Genomic DNA, 20,283 nt, shown 5'->3' on the forward strand with positions numbered 1-20,283 from the left:
GGTAAGTGATCACAGAATCCCACTACCAAAGCTGAGGCAGAAGACAGCAAAAGAAAGGGAACAGAAATATAACTTAAATTTACCCTTCTGCTCACTCAAATACTTTAATGAGTGCCTACTACAGTATACAGTATTAAGTGTGTTGTGGTGACAGTGGATATGCAAATAGAGTAACATATGAACTTTGCCCTCAATAGGGTAACAGTAAAACAGAATATATTAAGAAATGTTAACAGAACTAAAATACAAGGCAAAATGCGATAAGTACTATAATAAAGTATTATGCAGATTCCAAAGGAGATTACTTGGTAAGGATGAAAGGGATGCTTTATAAAAGAGGCACTATTTGAGCTAAACTTTCAAAAGGAAGAAAGATTAAAATGAGAAATAACTGAAAAAAGAAAGGTTCCTTTAGGCAGAAAATAAGGTAGGCAGAGAATAGGAAATGATAAGCGTAATCACAGAATATAAATAATCCAGTTTAATGGCACCTGAAACAATGCCCCCTTAGGGCCTAATATGAACTATGACTGGAAGTACAGGATGAAGTGAGACCAAGATAGATTCTGAATACCAATGTAAGGGTTTGGACTTCATTCAATAAGTGAAAAAGAACTGTAGAAAACTTTCTTTTTTTTATCCTCATCAGAGGACAATTTTTCATTGCTTTTCTTAGAGAGAGAAGATGGGAGAAAGAGAAACATCAATTGGAGAGACAGAGAGAGAGGCATCAACCAGCTGCCTCCTGTACCCACCAGCACTGGGAGTGTGTGTGCCCAGACCCGGGATCATACACACCTGCACCCACACCGGGGAAGGCACCTACAACCTAGGTGCGTGCCCTGACCGAGAAGAGAACCCGCAACTGCAAGGGACAAGACTCCAACCAACGGTGCCACACCAGCCAGGGTAAACTACAGAAAAACTTTCTAAATTCACCTGACAAGTTCAGAATTGTTAAGATATTCAAAAGATAAATCTGATAAAATAACTGAATATGCAGATTGAAAAAGAAGGAATATTCAGACAGACAAAGTTTCCAAACAAGGTAACTCAAAAGGAGATAGTGAAAACAAGAGGCACAGGAAAAGATGTAGAAATAGATTTAATGAAGCCAAATTGTGTTCCATTTAAAAAAAAATTAAGTCTTGGGTGCCAGTGGTACCACTAGGTATAGAGATATAGCAGTTATAAGTACTCTGCAGAAAAATCCTAACTGAGGAGAAAATTTGGGAGTTATGCATATTCGGTTTATAGTTAAAGTTACATAACTGGAGAAATTTCCAAAGGAAAGGAAGAAAAAGTAATGTGGAAAAAGATAAAACCAAGAAGAGACTCTTAGGATATAGTTAGAGGCATAATAAGAGGAGGTAAAGAAGGAATAATTAAATACTTCTGTTTCACCTTATCTTCAGTGGCAAGTTCAGTATACTTTTAAAAACTTTTCTACAAATATCAACTTTTGCAGAATAGTTGGAAAATATGCAATCGGCCTCTATAAACTATTTTTTATTTTTTAAAGATTTATTTATTCTTAGAAAGAGGGGAAAGGAGGGAGAAATAGAGGGAGAGAAACATTGATTGGTTGCCTCTTGCATGCCCCTAACTGGGGACCTGGCCTGCAACCCAGGCATGCTCCCTGACTGGGAATCAAATTGGTGACCCTTTGATTCACAGGCCAGCACTCAATCCACTGAGCCACACCAGCCATGGCTCTAAACTATTTTTTAAAGAAAAAGAAATATCTGAGTAACTGTTTTGTTGGTTTATTTTTGAGCAAAAATCAAAGAGACATCATTCCCTCGTTAAACAATATAATAAACACCTTAGAAGAATGCCCTACAATAACATCAAGCTATTTTGCAGTCCATGATAGTCCCCTGCCCATTCCCCTGCTTATCTCTTCCTTGTCCTTCAAAATTCAGTCCTATTATCATGTCTAGAAGCATGCCTGAACTACTATGAATAGTACCCTATGCATACCTTAGTACCCTGCACAACCTCACAATAACACTGATCCTTTAAAGAAGGTATTACTGAATGCAAGCTTAAATAAATAAACAAGTAAGTAAATAAATTCACAAATAGATAAATAATGGTGCTACAAATTTTTCTCTTTTTGCAATCTTCACCTGAGGCTATTTTTTTTAATTGCTTTTTAGAGAGAAAGGAAGGGAGAGAGAAACATGGATCGGCCTCCTGGATGTGCCCCAACCAGGGATCGAACCTGTAACTTAGGAATGTGTCCAGATGGGGGATCAAACCCACAACCTTTTTTAGTATACCGGATGATGCTCCAACCAACCAAGCCACCCAGCCAGGGCAGTGGTGCTAAAAACTGCACTAAAGTTTACAGACCACAAAACACATAGGGAGGACCCTTTCCCACACTCTGTGACAAGCAAATGAGCACAGACCCCCTCCAAAGTACAATAGAAATGATGTTACAATTACCATGACAAGGCTGAAAAAAGTCTGAGATAAAAACCAAAATTTACTGGAGGCCACAGAGAACTAAAAGGTATCACCAAGTCCTGCTTGGCTAACATATGGAAGGACGAATTATTCCTTGGCACAGTAGAAGAAAACCAAATCAAGCAGCCAAATATCTTTTCAATGTTAGTCATAAGTGACATCAACATGGCCTGAAGTCCCTATTTTAAAAAAGCATTCCAAGCCCTGACCTGCATGGCTCACTTGGTTGAGCATCGTCCCGCAAAGTGCAAGGCCACCAGTTTGATTCCCTATCAGGGCACATGCCTGGGTTGCAGGCCTGGTCACCAGTTCAGGTGCGGGCAAGAGGTAACCGATTGATGTTTCTCTCTCTCTCTCTCTCTCTCTCTTACACTCCCTCCAAAAATAAATAATACATTATTTTTTTTAGAAAAAGTATTCCAAGACTAGCATAAAAACCTTATGATTATATTTTCTCATTTTATTTTAGAAACCCTATCTACTACAGGCAACCAGCAAATACGGAAAAACTGCACCTTGCAGATGGGAGTCGTTTCTGGGGATACAGCATAAAAGAACCTCTCAATGATGTCACTGGAGATTTACTGAGAGCCTGACACATCCCCTGCTTTATGCAGAATGCCGGGGTAGGGATGGCATGGTGGTAGAGTGGGCATTGTTAATAAAATTAGTAGCACAATCCCAGTATTAAAGAAGAAAACAATCTATAAGGAGAGGAGTCAGTGGAAGACAAGAAACAATGAGAGAATATGGTAAGTATGATTAAATGACAAACTGTGGCAGAGACCGTTAAGAGAAAGGAGAGTTGAATATGTGCCAGTGTAGGTGAGGAGGTACACAGAGATAGAGATCATTCTGAGCAGAACGATAGCAGCTGTAAAGCACAGAATGGAAAACGAACTTGATGGTCTAAGAAGCAGTCACAAGCTGGTCCTGAATGAAGTAAAGGGTAAGAAAAGCCCTTTACTGGTTGGGATGGACCTACATTAAGAAAGACCCCCAAAAGCAAGGGAGATCAGTTTAGACTTGACTTGGTAGGCAAGAAGAACTATGTTGGTTTCTTGGAGAGGGAAATAAAAAAGTATTTTCAGAAGATGAGATGAGTTGAACTACAGGGACATGAAAGGCAGTAGAAACCTTTCTCACCAAACAAAATCCACACCTAAATGAATGAGGTGATAATGGCACCAATCTGAGGAAGGAGAAAATGCAAAAGATGCTTCAGAGGAATAATCAACAGAGATTAGTTAAAAGTAAAACTGAGAAGGGTTACTAAAAAAATAAAAACATCCCTGGCTAGTTTGGCTCAGTGGACTGAGTGCCGGCCTGAGAACCAAAAGGTCACCAGTTCAATTCCCAGTCAGGGCACATGCCTGGGTTGCAGGCCAGGTCCCCAGTGTGGGGTGTGAAAGAGGCAACCAATCAATGTTTCTCTCCCTCTCCTTCTCCCTCCCCACCTTGAATAAATAAATAAAATCTTTTTTTCACATGCTATTAAAAAATAAAAAATAAAAACATATCTACTCTAAAAATATAATTTTCTTTTTCAAATAAGCATCAGGAAAAGATTATTAAAATATATTTATGCTAATTTTCCAAATAAATTGTTAACCCCAATGCAAGTCTTATGAAATAAACCTCATTCATAAGAAACCAACCTTCAAATTCAGAATGTGATCCATTAAGACAAAACATCTTGGCTGCTTCAAAGTAAGATCAACAGGTCCTCCTCTCTGCTGAGGATCCCAATTCAGCATTAATTGTAGCCAGTTTTCCATGGGTTCTACTATTAAACTAAAAAACACATAAAAATAGGGTGAAAACACTTATTCCAATTTTTCTTTAGTACTGTAAAAAAGGTAATTTTATAGGCTGTCCATTTCCTTTCTCATTACTTATCTGTACCATTTTGTATCTTACTTTCAAATAATTCATAAAATGATAGGGGACAAACTTCCATTAAAAACAACCCAAAACCCACACATGTAAGTTAGTTACTGGCAACTCCAAGAGCCAAGTCCAATTCCATTCTCCAAGGAACCTAAGAGCCTTCTCAGCACCGAAGTCAATCAGCTGAATGGCAGCAGCTACTGTTTCCACTAGACTTGTGCTGTCCAACATGGGAGCCACTAGTCACAAGTGGCTATTTGAATTTACACTTAATTTAATTAAAATTAAATTTAAAATTTAGCTTCCGTCACACTACTCACCTTTCAGTGCTCAACAGCCACATGTGCTCAGCAGATAAAAGACATTTCCATCACCACAGAAAGTTCTACTGGATGATGCTACTTAAAACAGGCAACAACCCTATCGTCCTTTTAGAGCCCTGAAGAAACGGAGGTGAACTTCCTGCACTGAAATACTCTTACCTACAAAGGTTATTTGGTTGAGGTAAATGACTACTGAACCGAACTTCTCCTGTCATCTCTTCACAGGCAAATATACACTTGGGATCCTTCTTCTTAATCTTCTCATGCCTATAAAAAACAAAAGCTACCTCAGTAGGCAACCTGACTCACAAATAATTCTAAAGATTTTTGCCATTTAATTTCATTCAGTTATGGACTTCAGGTCAAGATGAAGGCATAGGTAGATATACTTTACCTCACTACACAACCATAAGAAGGATCACAACTGATTTCAAAATGAAAACTACACAAAACTGCCCCCAAACTGAACTGTACGGAAGTCCAACAAACCAAGAATTTAAAGAAGCTACATTCATCCAGATGGGTAGGAGGGACAGAGTCAGGGCAGAGAGGACACGGTGTGGCGGTGGCTGGTGGAACATGGGGTCCCACATGCAAATGTAGTGGATAAAAATCAGGGGATACCTTGTGAGCAAGTAATCCCAGCCCCTGGCCAGACTGTGAAGCCCCAGGTTCTAGTGCCAGGAAAATTAAGCCTCAACTTCTGGCGGTAAAATCCAGCGGGGTTGAGGTGGCAGAAGAAACTGCCAGTTTCTCAGGAGAGCCCGGAACGTATGCAAACCCACTCACTCTGGGAACCACAACCAGAGCAGCAGCATAATTACAAAATAGATAGGGGGATGTTAAGAACCGTTTAGGGAAAGGAAAGAAGCCAAAGAACCTATACGCATGACCCACGGACATGAACTGGATCACTGGAGTGAAGGCAGTTACCGGGTGAAGGGGGACAAAGGGGGAAAAATTGGGACAACTATAATAGCATAATCAATAAAATATACTAAAAAAAGTCATATAACTGGAAAAAATTAATTCTATTATGTGTTTAAAAGGCAATTACACCCCTTAAAAAGAGAGGGAAAAAAGGGGAGACAAAGCAGGCAACTGAAATTTTTCATTCCCATTGGGCATACCAAAGTTCTCTTCCATTTCTTACCAGGTAAATGGCTGGAGATGATGTAAAAAAGGCCTATATCCAGCAATACATTCAAACACCATGGTCCCAAAGCTCCAATAATCAACAGTGGCTGTGTAAGGCTTATTCTCAAAGAGCTCTGGGGCCTTAAAAAGAAAAAATGCTTTAAATGTCATACAATAAAGAGAAAAGCTACTTTATTTTTGAGCTATTACGGGGGTGATCGAAAGCAGGTTTTACAGTTATTCGTATGGAAATAATACAAAAATACAATTAATAAATAATAATACAATACAATAATAAACTATTTTGCATACTCACAACTATAAACCTACTTTTGCCCACCCCTGTATATCATGACCTTCAGAAATAAAGAGAGTCTTGTACACTTAAATTCAAAGAAACAATACATGTCTTACCAGATACTGCAATGTTCCCACAAAAGATGTACACAGACTTCCTTGGTCAACATCTTTGGCATATCCCAGATCAATTATTTTATGTATAATCTACAAAATAATAAGCATTAGATGGTTGAGAAATTTGAAATGGAAAGGCAACAGTGTTCCAGCAAGGATCTGAAGAGGGTGGTGGCAAAGACCTGGGCTCTGTCATAACACAAATGTGATTCAGTCCTGACCTCCACCACTTAACTAGCCTTGTGCTCTTGATCAAGTTACTTAACTTCGCTTGGTTTCCCATATAATGAAATTATTAACAATACCTACTTCACAGAACTGCTACTGGCAAACAGCCAAAGAAAAGGATTTAACACAATGCCTGGTATATGCTAAAAACTAAATATAATTTGGTTATTAATTTTATTTTGGTATATTCAGAATAAACTCGATCCATTATACTGAAAGGCAAAGGTAAAGGTGACTCCCAAATTTGAAGCAGCAGCATATCTTGTTACAGGGTATCGATGTGAGTAAATACCTATCTGACTTCAGAAATATCCTGAAGTTGCCCTGGCCAGTGTGGCTCAGTGAATTGAGCGCTGGCCTGTGAACCAAAGGGTCACTGGTTCAATTCCTGGTCAGGGCACATGCCTGGGTAGCAAGCCAGATCCCCAGTGTGGGGGGGCACGTGAGAGGCAACCACACACTCATGTTTCTCTCCCTCTCTTTTTCTTTCTGTACCCCTCTGTCTAAAAATAAATTAATAAAATCTTTAAAATAAATAAATAAAAAGAAATATGCTGAAGTCTTTGGATATAAAAAGGGGGAGAGAAGTTGAAGTTAAGCACACATGAAAGCCTCCTAAGAAGCATCATCAAGGTTTCATCGCTTCCAACTGACCAGCATCTTAACTAACCACAAGACCACATAATCCAACACAAAGTTCAGAGTCTGGGCTGTATGTCTTTGTTGGGATGGAACTTCAGTGCTAAAAGCAAGAAAAGCACTCAAATTATTCTGATAAAAACAAATACTTTAGGAGTCAATTCATGATTTCTGGTTCTTCTCAAGATGACTCATTTAAGAATCTAAGAAATCAAGGTTTTGAATCTTAATTAAATATAGAACTTAAGACCTTTGTGGAGGAGAATGAGGTTTGTTTTTAATATAAAATATATGGGGTTGGCCAAAAAGTCTATATGGTTTTTTCTGTAAAATAGACACATTTTTCATTTCCACCAATAAGTTTACTGATTTGGATATTCTGAGTATGTTGGCTATCTCTTGTGTGGTATAATGTTGACTGATCTCAACTAAAGTCTCAATTTCATTGCTATCAACTTCAATGGGTCTACCCGACCGTGGAGCATCGTCCAGTAAGAAATCTCCAGCACGAATCTTTGCAAACCACTTTTGACACATTCAATCACTCATAGCACTTTCTCCATACATTGCACAAATCATTTTTTGCATTTCACTTGAGTTTTGACCTTTCTTGAAATAATAAAGTATAGTACACTGAAAATATTGCAAATTTTCTTCCAACTTCAATATTAAAATGGCTACACAAAAGTTCACCAATTTTGGTAATTTTTTTTAAATGCATGCTGATGTGACAGCCGTCACCATACAATCTAACAAAATTGTTTCAAATGAAGTTAAATATAACTAAGCACCACTAAAACCATCTTAAGCAAAACATCAAATGAACTTTTTGGCTAACCCAATACTTTTTGGCCAACCCAATACTTAAGTAAATGTACTTTTTTTCCTTGAAGTATAGCACACCCAGGATGCATGTGTGGTTTTTTTTTAATGTGCTTCATAAGGACAGATTATTTACTCACTGCCTACTATTTCTGCTAGATATTATGCTGGGAAAACAGAAGTGAACAAGACAGAAGCAACTCCTTCTACAACAGAGCTACCGTGTTGGCAGAGGAGACAGAAAACCAAACACAAAACCAGCTCAGGGTAGGGAGGGCTGTGCAGAAAAAGGAAGAGCGCTACGAGGGGCACCAAACCGCACAGACTGACCAGCTCAGGGATACTGTGTTCAGCCAGCACGGAGCATTTCTTCAGTTTTCACCTACCTTTCCACCAACATCCTGAAGAACTATGTTTTCTGGCTTTAGGTCACGATGTATAATTTTGTTTTCATGCAAATATCGGATCCCAGACCCTAAATAAAATTTAAAAGGCGTTTTGAGGTAAGAGAAAGCAGTGAATTTTTTTTTAAATTTCACTTCACATTTTATACTTCTCTAATGTTCAGATTTACATGGACTATCATAACTACTCAACTTATATTACAGCAGTTCAAGTTTTCTCCACAGAAAATCCAATAACATTTAACAAATACTGCAGAATAATAATATATGCCTATTTAATGAAAGAGAATTAACATTAAAAAGAAATGGAACAACATTTTAGAAAAAACCCATATTTATGCTTGTAGCCTTTCTCTCCCCCTTCAACTAGGCTTTGGCCTCCACGACCCCGGAAAAGCAGCAAAGCCACATGCATAGGGAAACACACTCTTGGATTTCAGCTCGCTCCAGGCATCCACATAAGGATTATTTCAAGGAGTTTTCAGGAGTTATTCTGAGTAAAAAGAGATTTCACTCTTACAGTTGACTTGAGAACCTATTCAGCAGATGCAATGCCACTGTTAAATAAAACTACTGTACTAATCAAGGAGGAAAGAAGAATAAAATTAAATCAGGTCATTTAACACCACCACCCCTTTTTTTTGGTCAGCAACTGGAGCATCTATTAGCCAAAAACTGACTTCTAGCCAAAACCAAAAAATAACAGAATATCCTAGTTTAACTTAGCACCAACAATAACAGTTAAATTTTTCTGACGATTTCTTATAGGGGCTAAAAATCTATGCTTTATAGTAGTATACAGAATCTTCTACAGACCAAGGGGGCATTAAATTATGATGGGTTTTTTCATATTGATTACATACCTATATCACTCAGTAAAGAAAGTATCTGGCTTTCTTTAAGTCCACAGCAATTTTCTGGTTTGTTGAGTAGCTAAAAGAAAAAAAAGTATACTCTTAATGTTGCTGGGCAGTAACAGCCACACATTAATCACTAAACCTTATGACAATAGTCAAACTTAAAATTACCAAGTCCACTCAGAGAATGTGTAAATTTCACGACAAGGCTTACACAAGGTGAATGGAGAAAGTATTTGTCATTGAAAAAGGTTGAAAAGGCATGCATGCATGTGTGTGTGTATGTGTGCGTGTGTGTGTAAAATCCATATAGCAGATTCAAAATAAGATGGGACAGATTTGCAAGACAGAAAAATACTTTTTGGGGAGGGGGTTGGAGGATTTGGAAAAAGAGGTGAAAGGATTAAGAAGTAAAAATTGGCAGTTACAAAACAGTCACAGGGATGTAAAGTATAGGGAATACAGACAATAATATTGTAATGACTATGTACTGTGCCAGTTGGGTGCTGGAAATATCTAGGGAATCACTACGAAAAGTATACAACTGTCTAACCACTATGCTGTACACCTAAAACCAAACAAAATAATATTGAAAGTAAACTATAATCGAAAAAGCTGTTTAATAAACACATTACACATTGGTATTTTTATCTAACGCTACCAATACAGTCCCCTCCTGCAAACACCACCACCAACAAAAGAACGCACGGTCTAAATCAGGGGTCAGTGAATGTTCCCTGTGAAGAGACAGAAAATAAATACTTTAGGCTTTCCAGGCCATTATCGTGTCTGTCACAACTAACTACTCAATGCTGCCGCTGTGGTAAAAAAGCAGCCATAAAAACAGTTAATAGGCTACAGTTTAATGACCGTGATTCTAGATTATCGTATTGAACGTGACCCAAACTCTGTTAAAGTTCATGATTTACTATCTCATCATCTCAAACATCCACACTACCTTCCGGAGATCTCCACCAGAACAATATTCCATTGCTAGAAGAGGCACATCGTTAATCAAACAATTCAGTTCCTCAGGAACATCGCAGGCCTTTACAACATTGGAGTGGTTCAACCTAACAAAAAAGAGAAAACATTATAATGAAAAAAATTTTTCCCGGAAGGCTGGGGTGGTGGGGAGGAGTAGGGGAGGGGGAGGCAGAAAACTGTACTTGAACAACAATACAAATTTAAAAAAAAAAGTTCCCAATGAAAAGGGACTAGGTTGGGAATAGTAGTTAATTGAGGGGCAGTTAGAGAAGAAAGGCTGGCATTATTTGTAATATTCTAATTTCTTGTTTGTATAATTAAAAAGTAATAATTTTTAAAAAGAAAATACAAACAAAAATACTATCATCATTACTACAATTATATTTCTGTATGCCACACAATAACCACCTTCTATACATTAACTCACTTACTTGTTAAAATAACCCTACTATATGTAGCTTAAAAGTCTCATCACACAGGAGGAAATTGAAACACAAATTGGTTAAGTAACATAAGATCACACAGCAAGCAGGTGGTCAATTAAGGATTAAAATCTGGCAGTCTTGCTCCAAAGCCTGTATCATACTGCCCCACCCATAATCACAGAATTACCCAGAGGTAAATACTTTTAAAATTTTGGCGTATTTCCTTCCACCTTTTAATCTGTGCACAAATATACTTCTCAATAAATACTACATCATGCTATATATTGTTTTCTAACATCTTTTTAAACTTAAAATGTACCATCCCAAACATCATCATCATCATCACTATGCAGTAGATCTCAAAACTGGTGTAGATTCCCAGGACTTAGGGACCTACAGAAACATAATCTCTCATGTAGGACCTGAAAATTTACATTGTTGTCAAGCTTTCCTGGTGATTCTGCCATAAAGCCAAGTTTGAGAAACTTTAAAGTGAACTGAAAACAGATACTGAAGTCAAAAAGTGTTTATTTCAAAGCCAGGCTCCTTCACCTACCAATTTTATGACTCGGTCAGCTTCAACTTCCTATAAATTCATCTATAAAATAGGAATGATACCTAAACACAGGGTTGCTGTGTAAACCAGAAGAATTACCTGTAACACACTTAGCACACTACCCGTGGAGGTTTTAAAATATGTTCACTTCTCCCATCAAGAACTGAATTCTCCCACTGTGGGTTAACATAGCCCTGCCTGGTGTTCCTCTGTTGATTGAGCACTGGCCTGTGAAAGAAGGATTGCCGGTTCGATTCCCAGTCAGGGCACCTGCATGGGATGCAGACCAGGTCCCCAGCTGGAGGTAGGTGCATGCGAGACAACTACACACTGATGATTCTCTCCTTATCTTTTCCCTTCTCCTGCATCCTCTCTAAAAATAAATGAATAACATCTTTAAAAAACTGAATTCTCCTCCCCTTGAGTATGGCTGTACTAACTGTCTCATTTCTAACAAGTAGAATGCGGCAGAAAGGATGGAGTACAACTTCCAAGAAAGATCATAAAAGATACATCAGTTTTCATCTTGATTTCTCTCTCAGCTCACTCACTCTGAAGAAAGCTAGCTGCCATGACATGAAGACATTCAAGCTCCCTATAAAAAGGTCCAGATGACAAACTGACACCTCTAGCCAACGGCCATTTAAATGAGTGTCCCACTAAAGCCTCTGAAAGACTACAGCTCCAGTCAATGTTCTGAGATGTTTCAGGAGAGATCGGCATTAAAAGCACCCAGGTAAGTCATCCCCAAATTCTCAAACCACAGAAACTGTGAGATTCTAAATGTTTGTTGTTTTAAGCCAATTGAGTGTTGGAGTAATATTTTACAAAGCACTAGATATACTATTTAACAAAAGTAGGTGAAAGTTAGAAATGAGAATACATAGTTACTGCTATTTAACTAGAAAATAAGTAGATGAGCATGGGCCAAGATTCAGAAGAAACAGATCTGGCCCTCATAGAGCTGAATTTGGTAACACCTAGCTGACATTTTAAACTAAACCTAATTAATCATAATGTGATGTTGGTATCTGAAATGGAACACATCTACTTAGTGACAAAGAGAAAAATAAAATCCCAGAAAGATGCTAAAAAGAATGGATTCCTAGCCTCCACCTTCATGATGACATCAGGATGGGCTGCAGACTTGGGCAACAAGTCAAGGACTTACTTTTTCATGATCTGGATTTCATGGCACCATCGTTCTCTGTTTTTGGTACTCAGCTCTAGGCGACAAGACTTAATTGCTATTTTGAGATCAAGTTCCTACCAAAACAGAAAATCAACAGAAAAAAATATAAATTAGGTTCTTGCGCAGATTTACTTGCTATCAAAGAAATGTCAACCTGCAAAAACAAAACTCGTTAGCTCTACCAATGAACATTTATCACAGCTCTCCTGAACCAATGCTTTGGCTAGGTAAACCACGAGAACCAATGCTTTTAAACTGACTGAACACCTCAAAGCACACAAACAAAAAGTGACTGAGGCTAATCCTATAACAACAGGTCTCTTCAGAACACTGTCTCATAATACACTGCTGGAAAATACAAAGACCCTATCTCCCCAATAACCCCCCTCATTTTTTATAGTATAAAATTTTCATGTTTAGAATTAGCCAGCTGGATTCGGTTTAAATGATCTCAATTTTGTTCACAACATTCAAAGCATCATAGCCTGGAGCCAGCTGAACACAGGCCTTCTCTCCATCAGGCCTGATCAGGGCGTTGACCTTGGCCACATCAAAGCCACAGAGCTTCTTCACACCCTGTTTGATCTGGTGCTTGTTGGCCCTGACATCCACAATGAACACAAGTGTATTGCTGTCTTCCATCTTCTTCATGGCTGACTCGGTACTCAGGGGAAACCTGATGTTAGCATAGTGGTCAAGTTTGTTTTTCCTGGGGGCGCTCTTCTGAGGATATTTAGGCTGCCTTAGGAGCCGCACAGTCTTAGGCCTCCGGAAGGTGGCTGACCTGCGGATCTTCTTTGTGTGTGTCACTGTGGACACGTTTTAGCACTGCTTTCTTTGCCTTCAAAGCCTTTGCCTTGGCTTCAACTTTGGGAGGAGCAGGTCCTTCCTTCTTTGCTTTGGCAGTCGTCTTTATGAAAAGCCCCAAGAAACCCCTTTTTGAGCAAGAAAGCTAACAAAGGTACCAGCCTCTAGTAGAACTAGAATGAAGAGGATAACTCAGGGCTCCCTGGCCTCAATAGCAAGAAATAGTTATAATGTGACCAAACCTAATACAAAAAACTCCAAATTAGTCCTGATTTCTTTACATTTCAAATGACATAAAATCCTACAATAATTGTACTTGTTTCCATATCTATAAAAATGAACCTAACGCATTTCACCTATGACTAGTAATTTACCCAATTCTGACTGAAATGAGGAAGCAAAACATAATTTGTATGGGATAGTCTAAATGGAGTGGGGATGGAAGGTGGGAGGAAGAAGATAAGAGATAAGAGAGTAGATATAGAGACAGAAAAGAAAGGAACTATGACTACAAACTAGTCTAACCAGAGTCCTCACACCTTTCGACCTTTCTTTTGTTTTACAGCAGGTACCTCATTTAGTTAGGTCCCAAGTAAGCTTTTACCACCACGGAAATAATCTGGTATATCCATGAACATTAAACCCAAAATCTCATGTGATAAGGCAGGAAGCTATATCAAAAAGACCCCATTCTGTGTGATCCTTCAGCTCCTCAGTTTCTATTTTACCTACTCCTAAAGGCCTTCCTCACTCTACCTTTTCACAAAGAATGCTCTGTGGAAAGCCTGTAGATGTTCAGCAAAAAAAAATTTTTTTTAAGTTCTATGTTGAAAAAACGGCAATAGCCCTGGAAGCTGGGTTGGTTGGAGTGTCGTCCCATACACCAAAAGGTTGCAGGTTCAATTCCCAGTGAGGGCACATACCTAGGTTGCTGGTTCAATCCCTGGTCAGAGCATGTACTGGAGGCAACAGATCAATGTTTCTCTCTCTCTCTCTCTCAAAATCAATAACAATACCCTCAAGTGAGGATTTAAAAGAAGGAACATTCTAGAGATGGAGAGTGATGGTTATACAACAATGTAAATGTACTTAATGCCACAGAACTGTACACTTAAAAATAGTTAAAATGGCCCTGACCAGTGTGGCTCAGTTGGTTGAGTGTCATCCAGCAAAGCAAAAGGTTGCCGGTTCAATTCCCTGTCAGGGCACATGCCTAGGTTGTGGATTTGGTCCCTGGTAGGGGCACATATGAGAGGCAACTGACCAATGTTTCTCTCCTTTTTCTCTCTCTCTTTCCCTCTATCTAAAAATAAATAAATAAATAAATAAATATATAAAATCTTGAAAAATAATTAAAATGATAAATGTTATGTATATTTTACCACAATAAAAAATATTAAGTTCAATTAGTTTCTTTACTATAGGAGTTCTCAGAGCTTTTATTATGCTAATGTGGGTTATGACTCTTCAAATGAAAGAAGGTTATGTATGCAGCATTTACCCAATGTATTTGACCATAGTATCCTTTTTTAAAAATGTTTCACTGGATTAGAGAACACACTTAGAGAAGTGTTACCCTGTCCTCTAGGAAGAGTTTTTTGGTTATTTTGCCATGCTTCCACCTTACTTTAGAAATACAATCATTAATAGGTTACCAGATTATACTTAAAAATGTTTCTGTGCCCTGCTGGTGTGGCTCAGTGGATTGAGTGCTGGCCTGCAAACCAAAAGGTTGCCGGTTTGATTCCCAATCAGGGCACATGCCTGGGTTGCAGGCCAGGTCCCATAGAGGGTGTGCAAGAGGCAACCACACAGTGATGTTTCTCTCCCTTTCTTTCTCCCTCCCTCCCCCTCTCTCTAAAAATAAATAAATCAAATCTTAAAAAAAAAAAGAAAGTGTTTCTGTGTGTACCTCTCCCACTAGACTTGAAATCTCCTTGACCACAGAAAATACTGTTTTCGTTGACTTGGGACCATCAACCCCCAGCATAGTAACCAGCTAAATAAACCACCTCATGTCCTTTTCTCTTCCTCATTATGACTAAAGAGGTGTAAATGAAATATTGGGACATGCCTTCCACTAAAACACAAGGATCTTGAAGGCTGTAAATGCAAACACCAAGTCAGGCTTGGAAGAGTAAGGATGCTCTCTCCAAGTCTTATGACAAGGGTATTTCTTCTCTTCTCAGTATGGGTCCAGCTGTCAAACGTCCCAGTCTTGGGGAAGTCCACTCTGGATACCTGGAAAGCTCCTGAAAGAGTTCTGAGATTTTAGAGAACCCAAACCTCTTCCATTTAAAAAGTGATAAATTTGATAGAAACAGAAAGTAGAACAGTGGTTGACAGAGGCTCCTGGGAAGAGGAAATGAGGAGTTACTGTTTAATGGGTATAGAGTTTCAGTTTCAGAAGATGAAAACGTTCTGGAAATGAATGGTGATGGTTGCATGACAATGTGAATAGACTAAATGCCACTGAGCTGTACACTCAAAATGGTTAAAATGGTAAATTTTATATACATATATATACACATACATATACATATACATATATATCTTACCACAGTTTTTTAAAAGTGATATACTCATGCATCCCCAGCCAAGGACCAAGAAAAGTCACAAAAGCATGCCAGCATGCATACTTTTTGTTCTTATGACCAGGCTGATGGTCAGGCTTAGATAAAAAGGCACAGGCAACATCTGCTGGAAGTATTCGGCTCCCCCTCTTTCTCTTTAGAGAGATTTTCTGTCCTCTCTGATGGTGAGAATTACTAAATTTACTATTTGTCTGGCAGTCAAAGTACTTAATGCCTTAGTCCTCACCTTCCATTCTCCTTCTGTCCAAGATTTCCTCCTATGCTCTATCTGAAAATCTACCTCACAAATTTCCTCAGTTCTATCAGTGATGTTAGTCATTGTTAATTGCCACACAAACATGCCTATTCCAGGTACAATCCCATCTCCCCTACCTCCCACCCTATATTATGGGCTCTCTACCCACACCTGTATATCTTGAGACAGCAAATCATGATTTGTCCTCTTGAATTCACTTCTCAATTCACAGGCCAATTGCAAGCATTTTAGTATTATCTTAACTGTTCACCTTGTCCCCTATGTTTACCACTCAGATTTATCTTTCACAAAAAATTCTTACAAGAACATCACTTTTATCTTGGCATTTCCTTTTTTAAAATCAATTAATGATGATGATAATACCAACAACACAGCAACAGCAGGAGCTAACATCTGAGGGCTTACTATGGGCCAGGATCAGGTCCTGGTTGGATCTTACCAGGTTGGACCAGGGGTGTCCAACCTTTTGGCATCTCTGGGCCACAGTGGAAGAAGAGTTGTCTTGGGTGACGCATTAGATACACTGCGACATGTAATCACAAAAAAAATCTCATCATGTTTTAAGTAAACGTACGATTTTCTGTTGGGCTGCATTCATAGCCATCCTGAGTCACATGTGGCCTGCAGGCCACAGGTTGGACACCCCTGGGACCAGGTATTGTACTTAGCTACACACATGATCTTATTTAATTGTCAAACAGACTCATATACATTATTACAGCCATTTTACAGATGCCAAAACAAAGGCTATACTGCAGGGGTTATTGGTCCAGAGTCCATACATCTAAAAAAGGTCGGTGAGCATCCTTCAAGAAAGCAAGAACTTCCTCAAATGGCAATGCATGAGGTTGCAAGGATGTGCCTCCGTGAATTTTCCTGGGGAAAGGGTTCATAGCATTTATATAAAGGAGTGCATAGCTCAAACATTTAAGTTAATAAGTTAACATTATTAACTTCCACTACACTATTTAAACATTTTTAATTAAACCTACACAAAATTCCTGAGTAGGATGTTAGCTGTCTTCCAAGACTAGAGGACCTCACCCCCGCCCGACACCCACACCCCATCTATCTCCTTCCCTTGTGAAGCCATGATCATTTTCAACAGCGGATCTTCATACTGTTTCCTACCTGGAACCAATTCCCAAATCCAAAGCCTCTCCAACGTTTCCAAAAGCTTAGCAGCAGACCCACCACTAAACCGTCGCTGCCTACCCCAGCCCCATTGACATCACATGGTTTCGAAGCACACACAAGTACACACAGATTCCAACAGGAAGCCCCCTCTTCAGCCCATTTTCTCACCCACTCGTACTCACAATACACACTCTGATGTGCACCTGCTTCACACCCCCTGACACTCTACATTCACTGGGTCACACAGGCACTGTCACACTCGGTGAACACTTTGTCACATCTTGACATAATACTAGTTCTCCTTAATAACTCTATCTCACACACACTGACCTAGGACCTCGATTGCCAGGATCTCTCTCGCTCTCTCAGACACACACATACACACACGCACATACACAGAGGCTCACTGGTCCACAATACTGCCCACGATCTCACCAACAGTGTTTCACAGACTGACAGTCGCTGTACTCCACAGGCGCTCCGACAAACACCCAGCACCGCTCCCCCTCGCGCCCCGCCTCACCCGATGCTGGTACAGGCAGACGTTCCCGAAGCCGCCGGTGCCCAGGCGCTCACGCATTTCCCAGGGCCCGCCCTCGCCCGGCCGCAGCCCCGGGGGCCGCTCCATTGGGCGGGAGGGCAAGCGTTCTCAAGTTCCACCACCGACCCAAGGCCGGTTCCGGGCCGTCGAGGATCGCGCGTCTTTCTTCTCGCGATACGGATGCGTCACTTCCGATGACTGTCCCAGGAAAAGCCCCGCCCCAAGTTTTCCCTGGGGGCCGCAGTGGCCCAGTGGCCGCGAAGGTGGGGGAAAAGAAGGAGGGCGCTTTCAATCTGCAAAGTACCGTGGGCATTTTCCTAGCTGAGAACTCACATGTTTTTTCCAGCCTTCAAAAATGAAAGATCTCCCCAGGCCGCACATTCTCTCCAGATCACTTTCAAAACCGGTCTGTCCCGTATTGGTCTTCTCTAAGCTTCAAACGTCTCCACCCCTATCTCCACCTCACCTCCAGACCTCTACCATCTACGCGCCAACCTCACCACCCACTGAGCTGGCACTGCCAAAGGCCATCAATGATTTAAATATTGCAGAATGTAAAGAACTAGAAAGAATCCTGCGCTAACAGGCCCACTGATGCATTAATTGGCCTTCATAGTTCACTTTTTTTCCCCTTAAGTGATTAATCATCTTCCATGGACGAGTCAGGCTCAGCTCTTCTTTTGTTTGACTTCCTATACACCTGTTTCAGGACATCCCCTATTTTCCCAAACGACTCAAGGATGTGATGCTGTTCAAGAGTAAGTAATGTTCCCCCAGACTTCAGGAGCTTTTCCCCAAAAGTTTCAGAGCTTGCTGACAAGTGGTCGAGTTATGGGTTTGCCAGCGTGGTAGGAAAGCTAGTTTCCTATCTCATCGCACTGGCGATGGGGAAACCTAGTTACGGGTTTCCTCATTATGGGAATCGTCTCATGGGTGATGCAGGGCTACGGAGGCAAGCTTGGGGAATACTGTTGATACATCAAGTGCTTCCAGCCTTGGCTGGTGTGGCTCAGTGGATTGAGCGTCAGCCGGCTGGTCGGTGCTGATTCCCTCAGGGCACAGTCCTGGTTTTCAGGAGGCAGGGGTGGGGCTCAGGTTTGGAGTTTGCCAGAGGCAATCAACTGATGTTTCTCTCGCACATCGATGTTTCTCTTTCTCTCTTACTTCCCTCCCTTCTCCTCTCTGAAAATATTTTTTTTTTAAAGTAATTCCAGTGGCAGATTGCCTAGCACAGGGGAACCAGCTCACCTGGTTTCCCTTTGAGTCAGTCATACATTTTCATCAGAATTGGGGGATCTCCTCAATCACCACGGAATCAAATTCTCTGAAGAAGTGTGTCAGTCTCGTTAAGCAGATTCATTGGCGTCTCCTTTGAGATTGTGAGAACTTGGACCAGCTCAGGTTGTGAAGTCAGTACTCGGAATTCCTACTAACACTGTGCCACCTCAGATGTAACATGTAAGCCGTTTAAAAATCGATAGTGTCTGCACCACAGCAATGTCTCTGGCTGCTTTGAAAGCACTGTACCTGCTCTTGGCAGAGCAAATACATCTATTGTCACCTCCTTGAATACTGCAATCAGATTGTTAACCATGCATGATAAAAAGCGAGTCATGCTATAGGTCACTGGTAATGTGTGCAGTATTGGAAATTCTGGTTTCCCATACCATGGAACTGGAGTGTCAGACTTGGAGGTGATTGTAAACAGTACCTCCAAGAACACATCCCTTAGAGCTGGGCAGACTGCAGTGATGATTGGCACGCGGATTATACTAATAGTATGAAGAAGCCCTCACTTGCTAGGGTGTACAGCATAGCTAGTGCTCGAGTGTCTGACCTCCACAGATGGGACTGAAATCTAATTCTCTCTTGGAGACATGCTGAAGACCTCAGGATTCTGATGACTGGCTGACTCTGTATGGCCACCTTTGCAGGAAACTGGTTGTTTCTCATTGCTCCCCATTCACATGAACATTGCATAGTTTGTTTTTTTTTTAAATCTGGGCTGGTCGACCCCAGGCTCCATAATCTTTAAGTTTGCCAGTCTGTTTTTTCATGTGTAAAATGGAGGTAGCAATGCCTACCTCATAGATATTTTGTGAGGATTAAATGAAATAAGTGTCTGGGCCACAAGTGCCCAATATGTAGGAGCAATTATTTTTCTTTTGGCTTCCAAGATATGGCATTCTCCCGTGATGTCTCTTTCTGCTCCTCCATATACATGCATGATCACTCTATTTCCAAAAGAGTCATCTTTGGCTTATGACTGTATTCACTCTATCTTATTTTCATTCATTCTCATAATTTCACCTATGGCCAATACCCTGACAATCCCCCAAACCCTATCACCAATCCAGATCTCCAAGAGTTTAACAATCCAACAGCACACTAAAACTCAACATATCTAAAGCAGAAATCTCTTAAATCCATCCCTTTTCTTCCCAATTCTGTAAACTGGGACAATAGAAACCATGTTGGGACATAGCTATACTCCTGGAGTCTGAAAAAAGCCCTGGCAAGTAGGAGTTAAATATTTGCTGAAAGACTGAATGAGCTTTTTTATGTATCAATAAGTTGAATGCTATAAAAATGGCAAAGG

The 20,283-nt window shown here is 40.1% G+C and overlaps 1 protein-coding gene across 3 annotated transcripts in view; it reads right to left on the minus strand.

Moving 5' to 3' along the window:
* The window catches only part of CHUK (component of inhibitor of nuclear factor kappa B kinase complex), a 51,285-nt gene extending 33,451 nt beyond the window's left edge, over positions 1-17,834 (minus strand). For all 3 annotated transcript variants that reach the window (XM_045853735.1, XM_045853736.1, XM_045853734.1), the window contains exons 1-9: positions 17,667-17,834; positions 12,329-12,423; positions 10,148-10,262; positions 9,196-9,265; positions 8,315-8,403; positions 6,240-6,329; positions 5,842-5,966; positions 4,848-4,955; positions 4,134-4,269 (exon numbers count right to left, since the gene is read on the minus strand). In XM_045853735.1, coding sequence (XP_045709691.1) covers positions 4,134-4,269; positions 4,848-4,955; positions 5,842-5,966; positions 6,240-6,329; positions 8,315-8,403; positions 9,196-9,265; positions 10,148-10,262; positions 12,329-12,423; positions 17,667-17,771 — 933 coding nt within the window. In that variant the 5' untranslated portion in view covers positions 17,772-17,834. The remainder of the gene's footprint in view (positions 1-4,133; positions 4,270-4,847; positions 4,956-5,841; positions 5,967-6,239; positions 6,330-8,314; positions 8,404-9,195; positions 9,266-10,147; positions 10,263-12,328; positions 12,424-17,666) is intronic.
* Positions 17,835-20,283: the final 2,449 nt, after the last annotated feature.

This window comes from Phyllostomus hastatus, unplaced genomic scaffold (genome assembly GCF_019186645.2).
Source record: "Phyllostomus hastatus isolate PE091 unplaced genomic scaffold, TTU_PhHast_1.1 phas_scaffold_1066, whole genome shotgun sequence".
Lineage (NCBI taxonomy): Eukaryota > Metazoa > Chordata > Mammalia > Chiroptera > Phyllostomidae > Phyllostomus > Phyllostomus hastatus.